The sequence below is a fragment of the Talpa europaea genome (assembly GCF_964194135.1).
Source record: "Talpa europaea genome assembly, chromosome: 5".
NCBI lineage: Eukaryota > Metazoa > Chordata > Mammalia > Eulipotyphla > Talpidae > Talpa > Talpa europaea.
The window spans coordinates 50,673,891-50,700,019 of NC_140071.1; the positions used below are offsets into that span (position 1 = coordinate 50,673,891).

Sequence of the window (26,129 nt, forward strand, 5' to 3'; positions counted from 1 at the left end):
GGCATTTCAGCTGCACCACCCTGCTTCCCATCAGCTGCTATAATCTAGAGTACCTGAATCATATTCAGATATTTCTGAATATATCTCATATATTGAAGGATATATCTTAAATTTAAGATATTTTAATGTAATTCTAAGTAACTTAAATCTACAAGATATTAATGCTAACTCATGTCACCATCTAGTTCTAACTAAGCTAGAATCTATCATCACAAATTCATTGTTTCCTTAGATCTTTGTACTCTATAACAGACATAACAGGAAGCCGATTTACATAGAATATTTATTCAAATTAAGTCCTCTCAGTCAAAGTCAAAGATTTATTAAGTTGATGAAAGCAATCCTCTTATTCATCAGAAAGTAGTTTCCTTACCTTAAGTAGGATAATATCTATATCTGAGTACTTCATGCCATTCACCAACACAGGAATCAACCTATAAAGAAATGAATTCATGAAGAAACAAAGAACTGAAGATCTCCAGAGAAAAATAAAAGAGACTTAACCTTATGTTTATCAATACTAATGAGACAACCACCACAATTAACACCGACAGAGCATATTCAGTGATATGTGCCCTTCTCAAATCATGAGTACTCCTAACATACATCTTAGATCTTTCACATAGATGTGCAAGGGATCACTGGATGGATCTAGAAGGCACAAGTTAGCTTTCCAACAGTGCTTAGAAACAACAACAAAAACAAAACACCAGCAATTTCTCTTATTTCTCCTCCAAAAATTTATTCTAAATATACTAACAAACATTCCCAATTTTTAAAGACCAATGTTACTTGATGCAATAACAAAAATACTGTAAAAATTTAAATGTTCATCGTTTAGGGATTAATGAAAAATAAAGCTGAAAAGCTCAAATGTAAAACACACATAGTACATTTATTTCCATTTGAGTTAAAAATGAGATTACCCACATTCTTACTTGACTGTGTAAGTTTACTTAAGGATATACAAGAAAATGGTATCTCTGGACACCATTGTTATTTTATATCTAAAAGGTGTGGGCCTCCCCTGGTGGCACAGGCAGTTGAGTGCAGCGCTGTGAAGCTGTCCTCAGCCTCTGCAGCGCTGGTTCAATCCTGGCCAGCTGGCGAGGGTCCCACATGGTGCAGCAGACCTCTCCTGTTGCGCCCGCTGCTCCCCTCAGCAGTGTATTTTGTCAGTCTGACTGTTTTGTTTCCCGCTCTGTCTCTGGTGAATCCTCTCACCCTCCCGCGCATCTGGCCTGTACCCCGGTTCTTGTATAAATAAATAAATAAACCTTTACCCCCCCAAAAGAGTATTCATATCTAATAGAGTGAGGACCCTAAGAATAAAGGTGATTTCCCCACCTTTATAAAAGAAATCACCTTTAGTCTTAGGTGGGGGAAAATAAGAATGATTTTTCCCACCTTTATTCTTGTACATCAGTACTTTTTTGAGGGAAGTTATGGATTGATCCAGGTACAACAGTTAACCCGATGTCCCCACATATTTAACTGTCAATAAACATGCATTGTTGTTATTATTGCTTTCTGTGAAATTGCATTAAAAGTCAGTTTCTGGTTTTCAATGGCTACACAAGGCTTCAGGAGAATGCTTAACAATAAATGGTATTCATATATAGTGATCGACCTTGTAATACTGCCACATGGTCATAAATTAATGCCCCCATCTTACTTTTAGACCTCATTTTCTCAGTTGCCTGGCTTTACCAGGCACATCATCTCTTGCACATCATCTCTTCATTCTCTATGTAGCACACACATAATTCACATATCACCTGTACTAAACATAAACCTTTAGCTACCCTAAATCTCTCCTGCTCTGGATAAGATGAACTGTATTGCTTTCAGGTAAATTCTGTTGAGAAAAGCTATAATGCCAGGAGGATTTATAGGTCTAGAAAGCCATGGTCTGCAACAGTAAGTCTACCCTGCACACTATCTGCTAGTTTTTCTTGCTCTAGGTCCAGTTTTTATCTTCCATTAACCAGAATAATTTTAAAACTTTATCACTTTTCTGAAGTTCTCTTCATTCATTTTGGGCATTTCCACTTTATTGGGAAAACAGGTGACCATTCTGCCCCAAAACATAAGATATATTTTCATGGGAGTTGTTCTTATCCTACCAATCTTTCTACTTGTGATCTTAGATAGTATAATATATACTAATGTTATAGCTTAAGCTTACATTAAAAGAATCACTTCAGTTTCTTAAAGAATTAAATATCTATTTATATGACTTGAGTCCACCAATGAAGCGGCATCATGAATTAGAGAATAGTATGGATTTCCTTTAAAAAAAAAAAAGAATCCTCTTGGCACATCATCCTGCCTTTTATTTATTTATTTTTTCATCTTGCCTTTTAATCCTAAATAAATTCTAGACTGTCTAGAATACAATATAGGTGGAACTGCTACTTTCTTGATGGGAAATGAAATAATGGAAGGAAAAAAAGAAATAAACTGACTACATGAAAATGAGAACATCCATGTGATGTAAAAACACCTTTAAAAAAAAAAAAAGTGACCACTAATGTACAACACATTAAAACAAGGGTTTTTGGTTTATCCAGATGGTTAAGATTAGAGATACTAAAATTAATGGCTGGCGAAGCTGAAGTAGTACGAAACACTATTGGCAGGGTTTAAATTGGTACATCTTCATATGAGAACAATCTAACGTTTATGAAGAACTTTCAAAATACAGTCACAGTGGACAAAGAGAGATATTCATTCCAGGATTATTGATATTTAAAAAATAAAGAGCAACAATTTAAATATTCAACAACAGAACTACTAGCAAAAAATGGTGTGCCTACCATGATAGAATAGTTGTCAATAATTAACATATTAAAGACTAATGACACGAAGGAAAGCTGACAACATACTGTCATTGAAAGAAGCAAACCACAGAATAGTATAATCAAAATTTTAAACACTAAGTCATATATCAACTGCTTTACATACTACCAAATTTAACTTTTTCCAAACACCCTGAATATCTTATTAAGGTTAAAATAAAAAAACAAACCACTAACCCAACACATCAGAAATACTAACAGATTACTCAGGCTAGCAAAAATCCAAATTCATTGACAAGATGAATGGATTAAGAAGATGTGGAGTATATACACAATGGGCTATTATTCAGCTATTAAAAAAAAGATTAAAAAACTTTTTCACTTTTGACAATATGGATGGAACTAGAAGGGCTTAAGCTAGGCAAAATAAATCAGAAGGAAAAAGAAACACCAGATGATTTTATTCATATGTGAAATATAAAGAAACAAAAGGAACTGACAAAACTAAACCAAAACAAACCCTAGAAACCCACCTGTAGAACTGAGGCCACTAGAGGGAGGGTGGGGACCCAGTAAATAAACTATAGTGGAGGATTGTGGGTGCTTTGATGGTGCATGAGGGGTGATCCTATATCTCTAAATCATGTACAGTGTTGTAAACAAACGTTTCTTCAATAAAATACAATTAAAAACATTTTCTGCATTTTAATTCTCTTCCAAAAACCTGCATTACTTTATTTTCAAAAAACATTACTTTTTAAAGTAACTGATTCAATACACAGAGCATATCAATATCTTGTACAATTAAAACTAATACGTATTAGCTAACTGCATCAGTAAGACTGTAAAAAGTAACCAATTTTATAGCATTCATTGACTTAAAAATAGGTTTAATCATAGGTAACCAAAACTCTGATATTATCACAACTCATGGGAAATTAATCATTCCAGAGACTCTCTGGTGAATTGTAAGGCGTATAGAAACAAGAATTGGGTCATGAAATATCTAAAAAGTAGTGAAAATTTAAAATAAACCACCCTCATTAGCCATATACATATTAAAAAAAGTGATCGCTTCTTGAAAAATCTCTTATCTCAACAGTAAAATTAAATCTTACTTCTTTGGAACCCAACTCCCTGATGGAAGAAGAACGTAATCTAAAAATATTTAAAAGAAGAATCACTCTTAAGTTTCAGAACAAAGTAGCATTAATAGGAAAGTAGGGCCTCCCCGGTGGCGCAGTGGTTGAGCGCTGGGTGGCGAAGCTGCCCGCAGCCTCTGCAGCGCCAGTTCGATCCCCGGCTGCTCCCCCGGCCACCAGAGGAGGGTCCCACATGGCGTGCAGACCTCTCCTGCCGCCCGCTGCTCCCCTCAGCAGTGTACTTCGGTCCTTCTGCCTGCTCTGCTCCCCACTCTGGCTCTGGTGAATTCTCTCACCCTCCTGCGCTTCTGACTGTACCCAGTGCATGTATAAATAAATAAATAAATCTTTAAAAAAAAAAAAATAGGAAGGTAGACTTACTTAGGAAGATGCCTTACGAGTACATCTTTGCATATTGGTTGCTCAGCCAAAGTGAGCCAAAATTCACAGGCTTCTAAAGCCACATTTTCATCTTGATCCTGGGTCCTCTGTAGCATGTACTGTAAAGAAAGGGGTCTTAATATTAATCAGCTTTAATCAAACAATTATAATAAACTCAGTCCTATTTCAGCAAGTTAATGATACTTTGCTATGGCCTTGCATTTTACAGTGGTTCTCAACCAAGTCTTCAGTTTTTTAAAAAAGTTCCCCTGTGAATTTTGAAATGTTGCCAAATTTAAGTACTGCTTCAGAACGAAGTCTAATGAAGTGTTCAACATATATGTTGTTTCTTTACTTCTGTACAGATTTAAAAAATGTAATAATCAAATAGTAAGCCTTCTTTGAAACATCAAAAGAACTCATTATACCTTTAAGAAAACCTTTATACAAATGCTCAAGTTCTCTTTTAACGTATATTGCTTTCACATATTTAAAGGTATATATGTATATTTACAACACTTCTTAGTGCCAACTATACTATAGTTTCCAACAAAATTAGCTTATGTCCTCTGAACACATCAAGCCACGTTCACTTTTAATTGGAGATGTTCACTCTTAACTGGAGGAGCAGTTGGTTCCCAAATCTACCTAGAGGCAGTGTCTCTCTTAAAATGACCACCACCAAAACCTGCATGCAAAATAAATATAGTCAAAATTCTACATATGATTTCCCCAAATAATTGGGAAAACAATTAGGGCCAAGTGAGGAATTCTTAGCATGCATCTTGTAATTCACATGTCTCACATGACAAAATAAGACAATGTGACAGTTTTGACAGATCAATCCCTAATACAAGTTTCATCATGTCACACAACTATACTGAATAGTACTGAAGAACTGTAGCATTACAAATTAGGACCTTAGCTGTGACATGGCTCCAGCAACTGATAAAATGTCTAATCTCAATTTCTGATTAACTTCAAGCTCTCTTGCTAAATTTTCAACAAACTCCACCTAATTCTTTTAAATACTTCCCATGAAGAAACTCGAGAAAGGAAACATCATTGTCACCTTATGTTGCTATATACCCTTATCTCTACAACTATCTTAAAGTTTGAGGGAAAAAAAAAAAAAAAAAGCTATCATCATAGATACTAGCCGCGTTCCAGCAGGTCTTAGACCCCATCCACTAGAAAAAGGCCTTTCTCCTGCATACTACATGATACTGTGGAAATGAAGAGAGGTTCTACAAAATATACTATTTACTACGCATGTAAAGATATACATTACTCATGTACATAACTAACTACTACCGTGAATATTAGGTGGTGCAGTACTCACCGCTGCTCAAATTATTTTGTTCTAATCCTAATAACATGTTATTATCTATTTTTTTCTTTAAAGATGGCCACATTGTGATCAATATATTCAGAATTTCCTAATAAAATTAATCATGTACGAATTGAAAGAGCTTTTGAAAATCTAAATGGTTTGCTGGAACCAACTATAACAGTTATATATTTTTTACTCAGAAATCTCATTACTACCAATCAGACCAAGTATAATATTAATGAAGAGAAAATAAACACAACTTCAACTACAAACTGCAATTACGCAAGAAAATGCCACTTAATATCACTTATCATTTAGCCTAATCCATATCTAGTAAGCACAAATAATCTACGTATTTCTTGGTTATCCTGGTTAAAAGTTACTTACTCTTTTAAATAACTTCCCCCCTAATATCTTAGTTTTCACAAAAGAAACATCACCTTAAAAAAATTATTTTAAGACAATCATAATGAATTTTTTATATAGCTGTCCCAACAACTGTGTTAAAGAAACTGGAAAAGTGGTTTCACATTATTAAACATGCTGAGCCCAAGATTTTTCTTGGGGGGCAGGAAGAGAGAGCCTTTAAATTGCCTGTGTTACCTCAACTATATTATGCATGTGAGGAAGCAGGCGATCCATTCGAACTTCAAGCAACATCACAAGTGCCCGGCACACATTTTTCCGTACCTCTGGTTCTTCATCACCAGCCAGTGCAAAGAGATTCTATTGCACAAAAAACACATTTTCCCCCTAGTTTAAGATGTCCAATACACAAACTCACACAGATAGAATAAGTAATAATCTGCAATTGGTAACATTTAAAGAAACCCAAAGATATAGTAGATAATTAATTGGCTTACATTAATAGTTGTAAGACAACTAAATATAGAATAATTGCCCTAAACTATAATTTGTAAAAATGATCTAAAGCCATTATTTCTGATAGAATATGATTGGTTCTGGTGACATTAATCATTAGTTTGTGAGAGTAAAATCATGTCAGTGGGACATGGGGCATTCATTTAATTTTCGCAAAAATAGAGATAATCATTAAAACACAACTTTATTTACCCTTCAAAATTACTGTCTGATGAAAGAGTTCCTACCACCTCTGATTCTTTAGGTGGGGTGCAAGTTCCATAAAAGCATTAATAATTGGGATGGATGGACAGTTTCTAACTTAGCCCTAAAACTGCTATTGTTCAAGTAAACTATTGAGGAAAAAAGAAAAAAGTAGCAACCTATCTAACGCAGTTCTTAACAAGGTGATAAAGAACATGTGAATGTAAAGACACTGATTTTGTTTAATCCTCACAACTTCAAAATGTTTGTTATGCAATTTTACAGATTCAAAAATGTAAATTCAGGAATTGTTAGTCAGGGGATCTCAATTTGGTCTTCACAGATCACAAACAGTCCACACTCATTTCACTATACCATCTTCACTATTCCTCAGGAGAACAAGTTGTCTCTTACAGAGGTTGCAATTGTGGATGTGAGAAAACAAATTTCCTCATGTCACTACCAAGGTTTTATTTACAAACATAAGCACACATATACATGCTAAAAGTAGTAAAAAGAATAAAAAGGAAAAAAAGTACAATCCAATGTTTCCCACTGTCTTTTCCCAAGAGATCAGAATCTTCTCCAAATAGATGACTCTGAAATCTTATTACAAAAAAAAGGACAAGACAATGGAGAAGTTAAGCATGAATTACTAATGTAACATTAAAAAAAAAAAAAAAAAACCTTATTTCCTTGTAGAAGTCTTGCTTCTATTGTAGAAGTCTTGCTTCTACATCTGAGTTTTCAAAACTCTAGCTCCTCTTTTTAATCAGATGTATTTTATATGGTCAGAAAAGAACACTGTTTTCAGCTTATATGTTAGAAATACACTGTTCACTAAATTTGATATTGTCCTAAGTATGAATATCCATGTTTGCCAAAGTGGGTTACAGTAACGGACTAGTAACCAATACACTTTTCATCAATATTGTCAGACTTAGCAGACATGACATCAATCCCTGATGAAAACACTGATAATTGAAAAAAAACAAAAAAAAACAAAAAACCACTTATTCAGTTAACAGTCACTGAGGGCCTTTAACATGTCAGGTACATCCTCTGAAGGTTTACCACTCACGTGGGATGGAGAACTGGTTGAATCTTGTAGGATTATCAAAAGTAGCAAACACGTTTTAAAAATGGTATTTAGGTGTAATGGAAAGTATTTTAAAATGCTGGGAAATGTTCTATACTCGACCAGTGGAATAAATTCTATGAAATTTTCTTCAGAGAGAATTTAGTATCATTTATTATAAATGGTATTTCTGTATAAGATACTGATATATCACTGTTCTCTTTATTAAGCTGTGAAAAAATACTAAAAGCAAATACTACTACAATTCCAACAAGACCTCCAACTTTCTAAAAATAAAAGCAGTAGTTAACAAAGTTTTTCTTCTGTGGCAGACACTGTGTTATTTATAGCAAATATCTTTTAAACAATTGAGCATGGCAGCCTCACTTTACAGATGATGAAACTGAAAACATCTGTTAAGTTAGGTCCCCAAGGTTAACAGCTACTAAGTTGTGGAGGTATGATTTGAACCTAGGCAGTCTTTATCCAGATCTCAAATATTATCCACAAAATTCCTTTTACCAAACTAGACTGAAATGACCTTGCAGGCATATACTTTATATATCCCTGGCACCAAGGAGTCTGATTCATACTAAGTACTCAGTAAAACTCATTTAAGATGTGTTTTGGTCTCAACTTTTAAATATCTAGAGGACCGTTATGCCTACTCTCTGTAGTCTATTGCTAAGAGATGCTCAGAAAGAAGTGAGGATTTCCTTTCCCTTTCCTATAATTCCTCAACAGTAATACCAGCAGTATGGCTCCTGCAGATATTTTAAAGAAATGCTGAAAAGGAATGGACTATTAAGTCAAATTTTGTTTGCTAAAAATAAAAAGTGAAATGCTTGAGGAACTTTAAGAATCCTTTCACAGCTGCTATTATGAACAGGTAGATGTTCTAGTTCTAGAAAGGAATTCTACTACTTAAAGTTCACGGCCAGAAGAAAATTATGCTATCATTGTCTTTCTGCCTTTACAACAAGTTTGAGCTATTAAAATGTTTGCCAAGGTTAAGGAATCATCTTTACCCTTACATCTCTAATTTTACAATGGAAACCAATGGATAAAGAGAAGCTCTGTTCTTTCAGTCTGTGCCTTCAGATTCTTTATCAAGTTAAGTTTATCCAACCTCACCAAAGTTTAATGTTTCACATACTGTGAATGAGCTAAGATATTTGATTTTAATATGCAGTCCGAACAGTATACTGAAGCAGAAACTCTTACAGTGAAGGTATTAAAATGCACATCTAACCAAAGTTTATATGATACAAGTGGAAAATTTAGTAATGGGGAAAGTGCTCTTATTTTCAATTAACAAAATTACAAAGTCTATACTGTATCCAATTACAGTACTATCAAAAATAACTTAAATACTAAATGCTTTAAATTAGAAATTAGCTATAAAACACATGCAATTAACATTTTCTAACCTTTAAAAAAAAAGGGAGATGATAAATCTTACCTCAATAAAAGAATCAATGTGCAACATCAGAGCTTGAGTTCTACTGATGATAAACTGATTGACACATGCAACAGCATGAGACCTAGAATACAAATTTTAAATTTAAGATACACTCACTGAAACTTTCTTCACTTTGACTGGCAAGAACTAAATATTACGCCATAAAAATACTAAGGTACATATACAGCTACATGTTATACACATGGACTATGCACCCACTAAAAACAATTCAATTTCTCTGCACTAATACACAAAAGGAGGTCATGATGTATTATGCTAAAAAGGCAAATTTTTGCAAAGCAATACAAAGTGAAAAGATGGGCACTTTTAAAAAATATCTCTGAAGAGTGGGAGATTGAGTAGGGGTATAACAGGAATTTATTTTATATACCTACAGATTTTAAAATGGTTATGCTTTCCTTTTGAAACTAAAACGGGGAAATAGTTTACATGTTCTGGTATACCAATTTCATCCCACACAATTCCTAATGACACTACTTTAAAAAATACACCCATAGGTCAATCACTTCTTACTATCTCCACTTCTTTCCGACTCCAAGCCATGATCTGCCAGTATTACTCCAATAGGCTTTAAGTGGTGGTTTCCCTACTTCCACTGTGCCAAACCCCACTATGACCTGTTTAACATACATCAAAGCATTACATCCTTGTTCAGATTACTCTAATAAAATCAGATGTACTTTTTTCTGCAAAAGGTCAAATAGTAACTATTTTAAGCTTTGTGAGCAATATAAGACCTCTATGGCAGCTTCATTTCCCCCTTCCTTAAATATAACCTTTTAAAATACAAAAGTCATTCTTAGTTCAAAGGTAGTGACTGGGTAATCTTTGCTCACTACTGGTCAAGACCTTCTATAATATGATCACTCCTTATCACCCAACTTCACCACTGACTATGCTACAAAGCTTTTTTCTTCTGTCACTCTAAAAAGACTTGTTCCCAACTCCAGAGCCTCTGCACTTGCTGTTCCCTGTCTCAGAGGTTCTCAGCTCTGATTTTCAAACATTTACTACTTAATTCAGGGTCTGCACAAATGTTACCTTTTCAGAGAACCTTCTTTGTAAAATGTCTCTGGAAATACACTCTAACCCCATTCTCATTTTCCCATAGTATTTATCATGAAATTATAGTTAAAATTATCTATCCTATTTGACTCTCCTGCTGAAATATATAAACCCCAAAAGACTCTTTCTCAGTCTTACTGCTATGCAAAAACAGATATAACTTTTTATTCCATACACACACACAAAAAACACACACACAGAGGCAGAAAATTTTAAATGGAACAAAGCAAAGTTATCCAACAGTGTATATACACACTAAAGAGCGTTCAACCACTTAAATGTGTAGCACGAGATGTACTTTAAAACTGTTCTTCTCACCTATAAGAAAATTACAATTCACCCACTATTGTGCGGTTAACTAAACAAACATGTAAGCACTTGGCACAATAAACAGAAAGGAAAAATTATTTCAAGACTAACTTTTTTTCCCCCCAAGATTTATTTATTTATTTATACAAGCACTGGGTACAGTTAGAAGCACGGAAGGTGAGAGAATTCACCAGAGCCAGAGTGGGGAGCAGAACAGGCAGACTGGCGAAGCACACTGCTGAGGGGAGCAGCAGGCGGCGCCATGTGGGACCCTCGCTGGCAGCCTCGCAGCCTCGCGCTCAACACTGCGCCACCGGGGAGGCCCTATTTCAAGACTAACTTTTAGAAAGCCCTTTAAATGAAGAAATATCTTCTAAATTTCTATGTTTCCATGTGCATTCCACATGCACATGGAACAAAATAAGAACATAAATTTCTCCTACCCCATATGCCAGAGGCAAATACCACTAAGTATTTCCCAAATAATTTTTTACAAAGTAAGGACTGTCAGGAATTCACATTTTTAATTTAAAAAAAGCTTACATTAACAGTTTACAGTGTTTGACTTTTTATATTAGCAGTGAAAGAAAAACAAAAAATATTAAACTTATTTTTATTTTATAATAGTATCAGAGAAGACCACGTTACCTATGATATAAAACTTATCCAATGCCTTTAAAGGAAAATGCATAAAACTTGACAATATGGAGCACTAATACTATCTAGACTGCAGGCTCTAAATACCATTACCAATAAAAGGAACCATCTAAACCACAAATGTGGACAAGAAACATAGACGCCTATCGTTACCTGCATGTAAAATTAAAACTTTTTTGGTATGGATTATCTGATGATTAGGAACAAAGATTAACTATTCTTGGTACATACTTTTATCAATGCTTAACTATGTCTTTTATACATGTCACTGGTATTTTTCCTAAAGAATGACTTTTTTCAATTTGAGCTTTCCTTATAGACCACCATATTGAAAAAACAATCTCCAGAGGCATCTGAAGTGTTTCATATGCTCTGCATAAATCTGACAAATGGAGAATATCCTCAATTTTACTTTTTTATCCTGCAATATCTGAGTATTTCAAGTCAAATACTGTTTCCTAGTTATCCTTCAACATATTTTGATATGACAAAACTCTTTAAAAGTTGTTTACAATTATTTAAAAAGCTCTACCCAATTTATGTGTTGAGAACTGCAGATGTCATTACTTTTACCCCATTCTAGGAAAGCCTATTTGCCTAATTACAAATAGAAGCACCATCAAGAGATTCAAGTTCAGATTCCAAAGTAAAAATTTTAAAAAATTAAAAATTTATAATTTTTGTTCACTCTTATTTGTCCACCTCCTTTCTCGCTATGTAGAAATTCATGTCAGTTATCTTTTTGTCATAAGCTTTATTTAAAAAAATTGCAACTTGCTAAGTCTCCAAAGGTCAAATAGCTGCTCTAAAATATATCAGAACTTAATGTGAAGCTATGGAAATAAAAGAGAGGTCCCATAAACAGAACTCTGCATGACAAAGTCATATTTGAAATCAATGGAGGGAAAGGAAAAAAGCTATTTAAGAAATATGCTAGGAGGGCCTCCCTGATAGCACAAGGGATTAATCGCCGCACTATGAAGCAATCCAAAGCTTCTGCAGCACAAGTTCGCCAGCCCACCAGGGAGCAACCCACAGGGCCCAGCAGACATCTCCTGTCTTGCCCACTGGTCCCCTCGGCAGTGTATTTCAGTTAGTCTGCCTATTCTGTTGCCAACTGTGTCTGGTGAATCCTCTCATCCCCCCCTCAAATCTCTGGCCTGTACCCCAGCTCTTCTATGCATAAATAAATAAATAAATAAATAAATCTTTAAAAAAAAAAAAAAAAAAAAGCTAGGAAAAATTGTTACCCAAATGGAAAAAAAATATTTTTAAAAGAATGCAAGGGAAGGATCAACTTGGGATTAAGATGCAGGTCATTGTCAAGGCCTTAACTTTTGTGATGGCTGGTGGATGAGTACTTTTTATTTAAAATAACAAACTGAAGACTAAACAGAAGTGGACCATGATAAGAACATGCACTGAGCTAAGAATCAAAACCCCATTTTCAGTCTAAGGTCTGATGAAATAAATGAAGTGGTTCTAATTTTTAAATTTCTTAGCTGGGGCCTCCCTGGTGGCAAGGGGTTAAGACACATCCTATGAAGCTATTCACAGCCACTGCAGCACAAGTTTGATCCCCAGCCAAGGAGCTGACCCCCATGGCACAGCAGCCCGCTACTCCTATCAGCAGTATATTTCAGTCCATCTGCCTGTTCTGTTCCCCACTCTATCTCAGGTGATGAATCCTCTCACCCACCCACACCTCTGGCCTGTAGCCCAGTTCGTGCATGCACAAATAAATAAATCTTTAAAAAAAAAAACTTTCTTAGCTAAGCTATATGATTGATAAAACTGCATTCCTTTGCCTCATTCTATATTCTCAAAGTCTAACAGTTTGGGCAGTCCAGAGGGAAAAACACCTGTAGGAATACTTAATAACAGTAAAATTTTAATAGGTACAAAATAATAATGTAGGATACCAGAAAGATTGAAGAGATGTTTAGTGCATAGCTAAAACACATAGTAGACATCTACCCAAATACACAGTATAATGCAGAAAAATTTTAACAGTACATAAATCTCAAGGTGAGCAGTGAACAGAATTTTTTTATGTATTGCTAAACCCTACCTACTTAAGTTTTAAACAAACGATAATCTACAAAAATGCATTGAAACTACAAAGTAATTTTTATTGTTATTTTACATTCACTAGTGATGAACCAATTACCAGGAATACCTTTTTTTGATCTTTCTGCTTCATTTATTTGGTGAGCCATGGTTACAAAAAAGTGAATTTCTTAGAAGGAAAGGATACTAAGCAAACCACCATAGTTTTTTTGATCACCTTAGTTGAAAGATTACATGGGGAGAGAGTTCCTAGGGAACACGAACTCTTCTACATAGTTCTAGAACTCTACTAGAATATTAATTAATTTTGGAAATCTATTTATTTATGTACATGAAACTACCACAAGTAGGGTGGCCTCTTAAGTTTCTACTCTGAGTACAATACTATATACTAAGTACCACTAAGAAGGAAAAGTAACTAAAATTACATGAATTTAAAAAAGAGAGCTACATTTCTGATTACACTTGTCAAATTGTTAAAAGCACAGTACTTTGGAATACAGCTTAGACCTTAAAAATAAATCCCAGTGGGCACCTGAAAATAGATATAGCCCAGACAGTAAAAGCTCATCGCTTGGTATCCCTGAGCAATAGCAGCTGCATAATTTCTGCTTTAAATAATTATGTTTGATTATTCTATAGAAAAGCATGGACAACTGAAAGCAGCGAAAATCAAAGCACTGACAAACAGAAAAGGAGTGCTTCTACACAAAAAGCAGAAAAGAAATTATAATGGGGAGGGTGGGAGGAAGAATACAGAAGCCCAAGGAAGTTTTGGTGCAGTTACAGTCTTACCTACTTCAACAATGTAATCGACACAATATGATAATTACAGCTTAACAGAATAACTGGAAATAATCAAAGGCTAATGTATATTCCAATTTACACATAATATAAATTAAAATTAACTATATTATGTCCGTATTTTATATATTACATATTTAAATAATGTAACTGTACTTTAAGAATTCGAGTTAAGCATTGTTCTAGGAATCAGGAATACAGGAGAGAACAATGAAGATGACCAGGGGAATTTCAGGACCAGTAAATGTGACTTCAGAGTGTACAGGAAAAATCCTTTCACCTTCATGCTTAAAATGTCTTTTAATAATTAGAGGTAAACCTTTAAATTAAAAGTACTGAACTGGGCCTCGCCTGGTGGCACAGCGGTTGAGCGCTGGGCTGAGAAGCTGCCCGCAGCCTCTGCAGCACCGGTTCGATCACCAGCCCCCGGTGAGGGTCCCACATGGCGCGCATACCGCTCCTGCTGCGCCCGCTGCTCCCCTCAGCAATGTATTTCATCAGTCTGCCTATTCTGTTCCCTGTTCTGTCTCTGGTGAATCATCTCACCCTCCCACACATCTGGCCGGTACCCCAGTTCTTGTATAAATAAATCTTTAAAAAAAATAAATAAAAATAAATAAAATTTCACATGGTTTTTGTTACTAAAGGAATAAATTTCCATTATCAAAGCTCACTTTTATGGAACCTCCAATATCTTTTGTTAATCACAGAAATATTAGGTAATGTTAATATAAGGGTGTGAACAGGCTTCTCAGTTTATAAATTAATAGTGGCTGTATAAATACCTTATTTTTGGACTACTGTGCTTGAAGAACTGTAAAAACTTGGGAATCATGATGTTGAGAGGACGATCTAAAACATCACTATCTAAAATCTCAGCAGAATCTTCACATATCTTCTGAAGGGCGCCAAATGCTCCCTGTAAAGACACACTCACATTATTAGAAGCCATTGCAAGTGAAGCCATTTTAAAAGCAAATTGAGGAATACTAATTAATTTGTATGGACTAATGTTCCTAGCCACCCCCACCCCCACACACACAAATAAATGCTGCTGCATAAAATCTGTAAACGAACTCATTAAATTTTAAGATAAAAGTAATTATACCACTGACACATCTAAAACCTCGATTTAAATACAAGGGTATACATATTAATTTTAACATTAGATGGCTTAGAGAGTATTCTGGTTGGCAGGGATGATTTCAGTTTTCTGTCATCTCATCAGCCTATTTCTTACAAGGCATTACTGGAAAATGTATGAGAACTGAAGATTTTTTTTCTTTTAGGGAGGAAGAAGAGTGACTTCAAACATTTCTTTGCTTACTCTCCTTCTTCCTTCCATTTCCCAAGTCATATCTGGCAACAAAATGTCAAGTTATAAGACCATCTGATTCCTTTTTGTTAAGGTTATTCCTGTACCTGTCCTGTCACCAAGCCTTATCCTTTTTTGAGAGAGAAACATCACTGATTTAGAGGTAAAACACCTAAAATGGTTTCCACTAAAGATAATTTCTACCCAAACTGAAAGCCTGCTAATGAAAGAGGTAATAGTGAGAAAGTATAGAGAAAAAAATTCAACCAGACCCCCTCTCACTCCCCTAAATGGAAAGGATGCTACTGATTTATCAATGGAAAGAGATCACAGTTAATGTCTGATTAAAACTAGACTAGGCATGTCACACAGTAAAAAGCACAAAAACAATTTAGAGAAGCTGAAAAAACACTCATGATCTGGGAATTTAGAGAGTTAAGTCTGCTTTCAAAAAACGCCACATTAAGTGATTAAGCTTGACAACAGCTTAGTTTATTCACATACAACACAGCCAAGAATAATTTTAAAATAAAACAAAACACAATTCCTTACAGGGAACATAGTAGAGACTTTATAGAAAACAAAGATAAATGATCACAAAATGTAAAACAAAAAGGTAACTTTAGGCTTCTAAGTTTGAGTATTTTTTCCAAAAGTTTCTAACACATAATATGACAAAGTTATATCTGAATCAAATACCCTTACCTCGCAAGTATTGTAATCTTCAGAATCCAACAGGCTACAGAGTTTTGGTAAGAGATCTGGCCAATTCTGCAATTCTCCCTTAGAGGCTATGGTTGTAATCAAAATACCTTGAGAGAAAACATTCACCATTAGGAAATCTGCCTGTATGTTAGATATTGGCATGTGAATAACTGTGCACAGCACACAACTGTATGGATACACACACTAAATGTCCCAAATCAACCCAAGACATCCAAACCATATAAAGAACAATCAAGCACTCCCATATTCCCACACCTGTGCAAAGGCCACAGCATAAATGAAATCTGTTTCTAATCTTGTTTTCCTATACTTCATCCTCTTTTTTCCCCTATACTTCACCCTTTATTTTTAACACGTCTGTACAAAAGATTAGAACTTGCTATTCTTCAAGAACACTAAGGATAGGTTTACTAATTAAAATCAGTCCTATTCTACAGAAACTAAATACAAAGAGTGGAAAGTATGCCAAGACGTAAGCAGCACTTATAACTGGGTGATGGGTATAGTTTATTAGTTTCAAATAAAAATACCTCCAAAACATAAGAAAGCTCTTTGACTAAACCTAGGATCACAGCCTAGTAGGACCACAGTAAGGAGCAATAAAATAGATGAGCCATCAGGTGAGAAGAATCATATATAGTCACTCTACCTGCAACAAGCTGGTGTAAACAAGCTATACACTCCTGTAATATTTGCCACTACTAGATCAAGGATCCTGGAAGTGATCTGGAGGCTAAATGGGGGTACACTCTGACTGGGGGTACACGCTGACTGATCAGATCACGGACTGGTATTTCAATAGCACTGTGCAGTTTATGTGTGATAAAAAATTACTGAAATAACACAAGAGTTACATGTTAACAATCTTATTTGCCTTTAGAAACCTTAACAATAATTAGTAATATGTCATATGTTTGAAGATTATGGATCTTTTAGTATCATAAACTGACTATGGGCAAATTCTATGTATTCTTAAGTTTCAAGCTAATAGTCTGTCAAAATGAAAAAAGAAAAAGGGATTTCTTTGTAATTTTGTGAATTTACTGAGATATACACTCGAAATGCCTCACATATAGTAACACTCAGTGATAGTAACTGAATTGAGTTTTTCACCTTTAGTTCTGAAACAGTTGCTCCCAAAGACAAAGATGTAGAAAAATGTAAAGTTGCTGGCAAATAATTACTTTCTCCACTGAAAAATTAAGTATATGGTGAGGGTCAAAGCACTGAGAGTGTCTTTAAGATATAACTCAAAAATAAAATAGTCTTCTAGTAAGATCAAAAGGCAGAAAGACTTGATTATCTATTTCTTTTTGCCAACTATCCTAAAGATAAAATATGTAAGAACTGCGGGAAAGAGGAATCTCTGAATTTACCTAAAAGAAATCAAGCATGTCTTAAAAAAAAAGCAATAAAAATTAAACACAAGCCACAACTTGGTACTGTGACAGACAGATAAATGCAAATTTATCTGACCTATATCATTCACTTCTCCCAAATTTTCTAATACCCTAGTTTGTATAGCTGCAAAAGATAAAGTGATAATAATTTCTAGTATATAGAATATGGGCATGAATAGGTGCTTGGCACTATTAAAATTTTAAATGTTCCACAACACCCAGCATGGCACTAATATGAATTAATTCTATAGAAACTTTAGCTCAGGTGAATAAACACAAAAAACGATGTTCAGTGAAATTGTAAAATATCTATTATTTAATGAAAGAAACAATTCTACATTCAACTAACAGATTAGCCATTAAAATGTACTTAACAATTTCCAATGGGTATTGTTAATTTTTTTTTTTTTTTTAAGATTGGCATACATTCATCAGTTTCAAGGGTTGGCAGAACACTAGTTGGATACAGGAGGATCCATCAGAATAATCTGGAGTCCCGTTTGTCAAATTAGAAATGCCTTCTACTCATCCCACTTAAAATCACTCGATACAGCAGTTTTTAAAACAAATATTTGGAGTAAAGTCACAGAACCTCTGCTCTTTAAGAGATGAACCACATACTCTTCAGACCCACCATGAGACAAAATATACAAAAGAATTTCTAATGAAAGTATTTGGCTCATGGAAGTTCTTAACTGACTTGCACTTAGTCAACTTGCCAGATTAACAGTTTTCCAGGTCTCTGTAAAATTTAGTTTAAGCTCCATGACACACTGAACTCTGCCCACTAGTAGGCTACTCTAGAGTAGACCTATTTCTGTTTCTATCCACTGAAATGCTTGATTACCACAGGGGTGCTGCCAAGTCTACTTACACCACTTCTAACTGAGCATTTTAATTCAATGTTACTATTAAAAAAACAAGTAGGAAAATATAAAAAGTCTAGAGCCCTATACTGATGTTGTTTTATAAAAGTTTCTTTCCATTAAAGCAAAGTGAAATGGAAACTTATGTCCCAAGTATCACACAAAGATGACAGATAAGGAACTCAGAGAAAAGACAGATTAATACCAAATTATTACCACTTATTAATGTCTTATTTTAACCAACTTTGATTACGTAATTACCAGTGACCCTAGCCTCACTGGGTTAAGAGAACTTGGCTGTTAACAGTTAACATTATTTCATAAAAATTTAATTGGCAATGAAAAATTTCTCATCACAAGTAGGAAACGAAACACAAATTCCTACAGAAATGGCCTGTCCTATCTAAAAACCTAGTTATTATTAGGATAACCAAAATTGTTACAATATAACTTACCTACAGTGGCTCTAATTAGAGGAGAGGAGTCACCAATATTATTTAAACATTCACTCTTAATAAAGTCTGTTACACCATTTGGGAAGTTCTGAAAATGAGCTTTCACATTATTCTTCAAAATGAGACCACTCAACGATCTTGTGGGTTCATCTGTAATAAAGAAGGCTGAGTCTTAAAAGTAGTCTTAATTTCAAAATGTACCAAAAACAAAAACTTTAAAATATTTATATTCAAAATTGACTGCAACCAATAATTTTGCTAAAACCAGGAAAAAGAAATATAAATGATTTTCAAAAGATTAGCTCTATGATTTTACAGTTCAGGGTTTCTCAACCTTGGCATTATTGACATTTGGGTCAGAATTCACTGTTGAGGTGTTGTCCTCTTTCAGTGGTAGATGGTTAGCAATATTACTGGCTATGGATGTATCATCTCCAATTTGTGATAGTCAAAAATGTTTTCATATGTCAAATGTCGCTTGGGGGGAAAAATGCACCTGGTTGAGAACCACTGACTTACTTTAAGAGTTAATTTGGTTTATATATAGTCATGGTACTCAAGCTTTATTGGAATCTGATAAAAACATCAAATTACAGATCTGAAAGCATTAGTCACTAAAAATATCCCATTAAAAATTAAGCAGAGAATATATGGGATCACCTTTATATACAAATAATTGCTGTTCATTTGTTTTTCACTAGCCTCTGAGCTAAAAAAAGGTGTGTGTGTGGGGGGGAAGCAACTTAAACATTTGCAGAAATACTTTAAAAACAAAATCTACTTTATGTTTTAGCCACAGACAGTATTAAATTTTCAAGAGGTTCTTTAATACTAGAACTAATGCTTTGCCAGTTGTTACCACCATTAGCAATAGTTAACATCTTCTCAATGCTTTTTAAATAAACACTACTACATATTTTCCAGTAGTTTGCATTTAATCCTCACCATTTCATGAGACAAGAATTACCATCCTCACTACACAAGTTAAGAAACTGAGGCCTTTGCCAAAATCACATAAAACTATTAAGTGGCAAGGACAAAATATCACTCTGCTCAGAGGCAGAGCATCTGACTGCAAAATATCACCCTGAAGATTCTTTCTCCAAGGACCACACCCTCAAAGACCTAGAAGACATGAAGAGCTGGTGTGGTGAACAGAATGTTTCTATAACACTACTGTTCTATATACCTTATTTAAAAAAAAAAAAAAAAGACAAAATACCCAAGCTTGTTCTACTAAGTTGACATCTTCAAGGGTAAAGCGCATGGAAAAGCAAAGAATAGCGAAATTGCTTTGCACAACACAGCCCAAGAGCTTTTATGTCACCAAACTAAAACTCCTTCCCAGTTTCAGTTATAAACCAACTGAAATGAAACAAAATAAATACACTTGTAATTTCTCTTGGATGTGACACAGAATAGTGATATACTTAACTTCCTGAATCAATGAACTTTTTTTTTTGACTTAAGTTAGCTATTAATTCATGGCCATGTAGTTTTATTTCAGTGACCTGAGTATTTGTTCATAAGAAACATATACTATATAGGGCCTCCCCGGTGGCGCAGCGGTTGAGCGCTGGGTTGCGAAGCTGCCTGCAGCCTCTGCGGCGCCGGTTCGATCCCCGGCTGCTCCCCGGCCACCGGAGGAGGGTCCCACATGGTGAGCAGACCTCTCCTGCCGCCCGCTGCTCCCCTCAGCAGTGTACTTCGGTCCTTCTGCCTGCTCTGCTCCCCGCTCTGGCTCTGGTGAATTCTCTCACCCTCCCACGCTTCTGACTGTACCCAGTGCATGTATAAACCAAACAAACAAACAAATAATAAATAAATAAATAAATAAGACATGCCTCTAGAAAATTAAAAAAAAAAAAAAAAAAAAAAAAAAAAAAAAGAAACATATACTATATCATTTTTTACATATGGTTACAAGATGATATATACATTCTCATGTATCCTAACAAAAGGTGAAATGATTTAAAAAGCACTTAACATCAAAATAATTAAAAGAAAAAATACTCCATCCAAAATCCACTTTAAAAAAAAAAGTCACCAATTAACCATCTGCTCTTTTAAAAAAAAAAAGGGAAGACTACTTCACTGGGCTTCAATTTGTTCATGTGTAAAGTGAGGGAACTGAACAAGCTGATAAGATCTCTTCCAGATTTAAAATTTTACACTATAAACAATTCATAAATGGTATGGTGGAAAGATTATTAAATAATTTCATTTCCAGATTTTACTTTTGTCCATTCTCTAAAATGAATGGCCACAACGCTATTTTTCCAAAATAAGAAGGTAGACATAGCAAACATGTGTACCAAATGAGTAAAGTATTAATTGCTACACAAATGAAATGTTTCTACTATCTCCCTTATGGCTGTGACCAAAGAACAGAATTTTACTGTCAAGAAAACTTTATTAAAATTCTTTCCAACATTTTAAGGTTTCATCATCAATAGGTCTCTCTGGAGACATTTACATCCTCTCTTGCTCATTTGACTTTCAAATTTGTTTTTAAAAATACTTTTGAAGAGTCTTTATATCCCAACAAAGCTTTAAGAGAATATAATATTTTAACTATCTTAGTATTTGGAACTTAGGATGAGGACCTGAAAAGAAATCAGATTATTTGATGTAAAGAAATTAAAAAAATGTCAAATGAAACAATTATAGATTAAGAAAAATGTATTTGGTTCTCTGAAAAGCACACAATACTGACGTTACCACAAATTGCCATATAGGGAAAATAAAAATTTCTGTGTTAAGAAACAATGTATATTTATTAAATTAGCAATATTAATTGCTGAACTTAAAGATATGCTGAAGGAATTTCTAGTTTCTTAAAAACCTGTATTTAGGTGTATTACACCCCCTCAATCACAAATTAAATTCCTAAGATTAACCAGAAAATTATTTGGAAGTAATTAAAAATAAATCACTACACTGTATAAGGATTATCAAAATCTGAATAAACACAGGATGAATGAGATTTCACTACACATTAACCTGTTAGAGCCTGGAGTTGAAACCTTACTGATGATCTGGTTGTCTAATACAGGAAATTTACAGCTGAAAGAAGCAAGAGTTGAAATGAATGTCAGTGACTAAGACATTTCCCAACTCCAAGTGCAGTGTTTTTTTACTGATTGCACTACAGCTTCTGAAATACCAACCACTGAAAAGGGTATAATGCTTTCACTAAAAGGCCAGTCAGTTGCTCAATAAATATTTCAATGCTTTTTTGCATGTCTGATGCTTTAGGAGGCGAACACTCAATACTCAGCTCCACGAAGAACCCCACTTAGTACTATATAAGCACCATAAGGGCAGCGATTAAAGATTCTTTTTTATTTTACTGCCCAAGTCTAGTGAGACACAAAATAGGCACCAGAAACAACTAAAGGAAAACGTCATTTAAAAATCAGACTAGTTTTCAGGTTTTAAAATGTCATTGCAGTAATTTAATTTTAAAATGTATTGAACAACTGTTAATGAAAAAGTTTCATATACAGTATTAGACAGAAGCTCTAAAAACGCGTTGCAAAGTCTATAAACAGAATGATCCCATTTTTCATGAAACTTCAAAATATAGAGCCCTACGAGAGTGTAGAATTAACTAATCAAGAGTCTCAACTGGTCTCTGGATGATGGGATTATCATAAAGAACTGTTCATTTTGGTTATAACATATTGGTGAACTTTTAATTGTTTTCTATGATGAACACATATTCAGGTAATCATTAAACAGTGCATTTAGGCTGAGTATTATGAAAGAAATCAACTTTTATGACAAGGATTGAAGGAAAACACCAAAGTAAACATTGCAACACTCTTCATTCATAAATGAGGGTATTAGAAAAAGTACCGGATCAACTGATGCTTATTAAGTACCTATCTACTTATGAGTGGTACTAACTCTGAAGTTTCTCTGCTTCCTCCCCATATGTGAAACAGTGGTAACAACAAAATAAAATCCTTTGAACCAAGTAATTCCTACTACATTTTAACAGGTCTTAAAAACACTTTAAAAGTTATTGACAAATACTTCTTACCTTCAGATTTTAATTTTGTAAGAACAAAAATCAGGTAGTTGTTAAAATCTGGGTATTGATTGAGTTGTTCCAGTTTCTAGAACAAACAGTAGTTAAGGAAGCTTCTCAGAGTAATCTAAGAAACTGATTTTTAATCTAAAATAAAAAAATCAAAGGGTTTGTAATACTTTTAGCCTTGCATTTTTTTTCAGTAAGTTTTTAAAGCCATCTTATTAAAATCATCAATACACTATTACAAGAACACACTAATGATTGTGTCAAACCTCCTGGGTACCTTATGGCTGAAATATTAAATTTCATTATTTTATACTCTATGCAGTACATAAGCAAGTTCCACCTTCAGCATACTAAACACAGCAAACTATTTTTTTCAAAACACAATTTTCTTGAGCTTTAAAACATCCTAACCAGAAAGATATTTGAGTATAAAATGACAAAAATGAAACAAGCCTTTTAGAGAATTTTATAAAATAGCTTTATAATGTAAAAAACTATTTTTAGTAGACTCATTTGTTCTTTAAAGTGAAAAAATTAAGATAAAATGTCATTTATGCATAAATCTGTATAAAACATTACAGTATTATAAAATTACTGCACTGTAATACTCTACAACTGTTTTTCCTCTCAAGAGCTAACATTCCCAGCGACAAACTGGCAGGCATTTCACTGAGGTTAGCAGGCAACAGTGACAGAATGCTTTACTATAACTTCCTTTATGCCCCCTTAACTGCTAAAAGTTTTTATTAACAGGCCTCCTAACCGGATTTCATTACACAGAACTATTCGAATACTTTTACTCAACAGATCTAATTTTTAAAATTAAATCCATGATACAAAGTCTAGGTACTATATTAACTATTACTGATACATATGTAAATATCCTCAATACCTAGTGGTTAGAATACAAACTAGGCAAAACATATTCTCTAGAAGAATTTCTTCAATCAAAAGACAGAGATTTCTCAAATTAGTGAACGGCCATGATTAACAGCAAGTTGATTTGCTAATATGTCTCATAAATATTTCCTGACAGGGTTTACTTTTTCACAACTTGATCTATCCATACTATTATAACGGTCTTTTAAAAAGGCGTCCATGCCTATACAAAAGCAGTAATTAAATACATTCTTTCCTAGGGAGACACAAAAGAACAAAGTCATCAGGCACTTTGAAAATATAAAGCAGTGTGCATTTTGAAATAAGGTTTGCCTCTGTGTACGGAAATTTAATTTGTTTTTCTTTGCAAGGCACACACAGAGAAAAACTGTAAACGTGACAATCTGCCCAAGCACAATACCAGGTAAATAGAAGTTATTTAATAAATATGTATGTACTTAACAGGAAAGTGCAATATACAGTGCTATAGAAAAAAAATTACAAAGCAATTTTGGGCCTCGTTAATTTGAGGAACAATTTTCTTATAATACTCGCAATTCACTAAAAATGAACTTAACATTCCTGGAGTTATGACAATACAAATTAAGACACACCTCTAATAGGACTTCAGATACAAGCTCCCATACATCCCACCCTCAACCTACTTTCCTTTCCTCTGTACTAGTAATATTCAAAGGGAATTGCTTTAAAAGAAATCCAAGCAGAACTAAATCATTATTTCCCGTCTTTTTAAATCAACAGTATCATACCAATGAAGAAGACAAGTCCTTTTTCACTTATTGAACGTTTTAAGTTACAGCAATGCAGTACTTCTTGGAAACTTATTTACCAGAGCTTCTCATGTAATTGTATATATGTCACCTTTATGTTTTAAATTCTCAGTCCAAATACCAAAAGAGCTTACTTAGCAAATTCCATTACAAGCAATTTTGACGCTTGTTAACAATAAAAAATCAAGAAGCTTTTTATGCAAAACAGCACTTAAATCTTCCTAAGAACTTGACTTCTGAGGGCTTAAAATAACAGGCAGAGAGGTTTATTTATGGTGGGCGAACGTGCTTCCTTCACTGGATCCACTAAGAGCTCTCCATCTGCCCGGTTTAGGGCACTACAGAAAGCATACCCAACACAGGTTTTACTTCTGTTCACTCTTCCTTCTTTAATAGCGTGGCAACAGGACCGCTACACCAGCAAACTCGAGAGGATTGGTATGAGCAGCTTCCAGCCAAATACATTTTCAAAATGCCCCCCTTGGAAACCAGGAAGCTTGCAACAGGTGCTAGCACCAGCAGCCCGGAGCGAGGGCTCGCCAGAGCCCCTCCAATTCCAAGCCCCTTCCCTTTCCAGGGCAGGGGCTCGCAGAAACCGCAGGCCCCGCGCGGTGGCGGTTCAAAGCCCGCGCCGACTCCACCCCGTTCCCGGCCGGCCGGCCGCCGAGCCCCGCCGCGCTCACAGCGCCCTCCCCCAGGCCGCCGCGGCGCCCGCCGCCCTGCGCGCGGGGCGCATTGTGTGGGCCGGGGCGCCGCGCCGCTCTCCACCCCCCGGCAGGTCGGCGGCGGGCGGCCGGGCGGGGACGTGGCGGCGCGACCCGCGCACATGTCGCGATCGCGGGCGCCCGGCGGCGCTCCCAGGTCCCACCCGCCGGAAGCCCCCGGCGGCGGCGCGCGGGCCCGGGCTCAGGGCCGCGTGCGCGAGGCGCCCGGCCGGGGCGGCGGCGGGGGGACTCTCCGGGAGGCGGGCGGGCGGGGGAGGGATCCGGGGCGCGGGCGGGCGGGGGGAGGGGCGCGGGAGCCACCCGGCCGCCGGGAGCGGGCCCCGCGCGGGCCGAGCTGCGCGGGCGGCGGCGAGGCCTCGGAAAGGATACTTGTTGCACGGTCCTCTGGATGGTGGTGTCTGGGGACTGGGACTCCTTCAGCAGCTGCAGGATTTGCTGAAGCCCTTGCTCGTCAGGTTTCCACTCATACTCCATCTTGGTTTGCTGCAAATAAAGCCAGACACAGGAAGAGACGAAGCTAATGTTACTCCCGTGCACAGGCCCGAGGGCTTCCCGCGCCAGCAAACCCCTCCGTCCGCCCGGACACCCCCTGCGCCCCCCCAGACGCCTCGACCTGCCTGGTGTGCCCCGAAAGCAGTCTCGGACGGCGAAACCCGGGGGAACAGATCCCACCAGCTCGGCCGCCAACGTCTGCTGCTGCCGCCGCGGCCGCCGAGCGCAAGGAGCCGACCAGACTGAG

At 35.8% G+C, this 26,129-nt stretch overlaps 1 protein-coding gene across 4 annotated transcripts in view; it reads right to left on the minus strand.

Moving 5' to 3' along the window:
• The window catches only part of TNPO1 (transportin 1), a gene marked incomplete at both ends in the record, with an annotated part of 49,093 nt that overhangs the window by 20,793 nt on the left and 2,171 nt on the right, over positions 1-26,129 (minus strand). Inside the window, 9 exons of one of the 4 annotated variants that reach the window (XM_084233990.1) lie at positions 374-434; positions 4,325-4,443; positions 6,261-6,383; positions 9,263-9,344; positions 14,974-15,107; positions 16,209-16,315; positions 18,951-19,100; positions 22,999-23,074; positions 25,760-25,873. In XM_084233990.1, coding sequence (XP_084090116.1) covers positions 374-434; positions 4,325-4,443; positions 6,261-6,383; positions 9,263-9,344; positions 14,974-15,107; positions 16,209-16,315; positions 18,951-19,100; positions 22,999-23,074; positions 25,760-25,864 — 957 coding nt within the window. Of the gene's footprint in view, positions 1-373; positions 435-4,324; positions 4,444-6,260; positions 6,384-9,262; positions 9,345-14,973; positions 15,108-16,208; positions 16,316-18,950; positions 19,101-22,998; positions 23,075-25,759; positions 25,874-26,129 lie in introns of those variants that run through there. The other 3 variants (XM_084233991.1, XM_084233989.1, XM_084233992.1) reach the window with 3 other exon arrangements.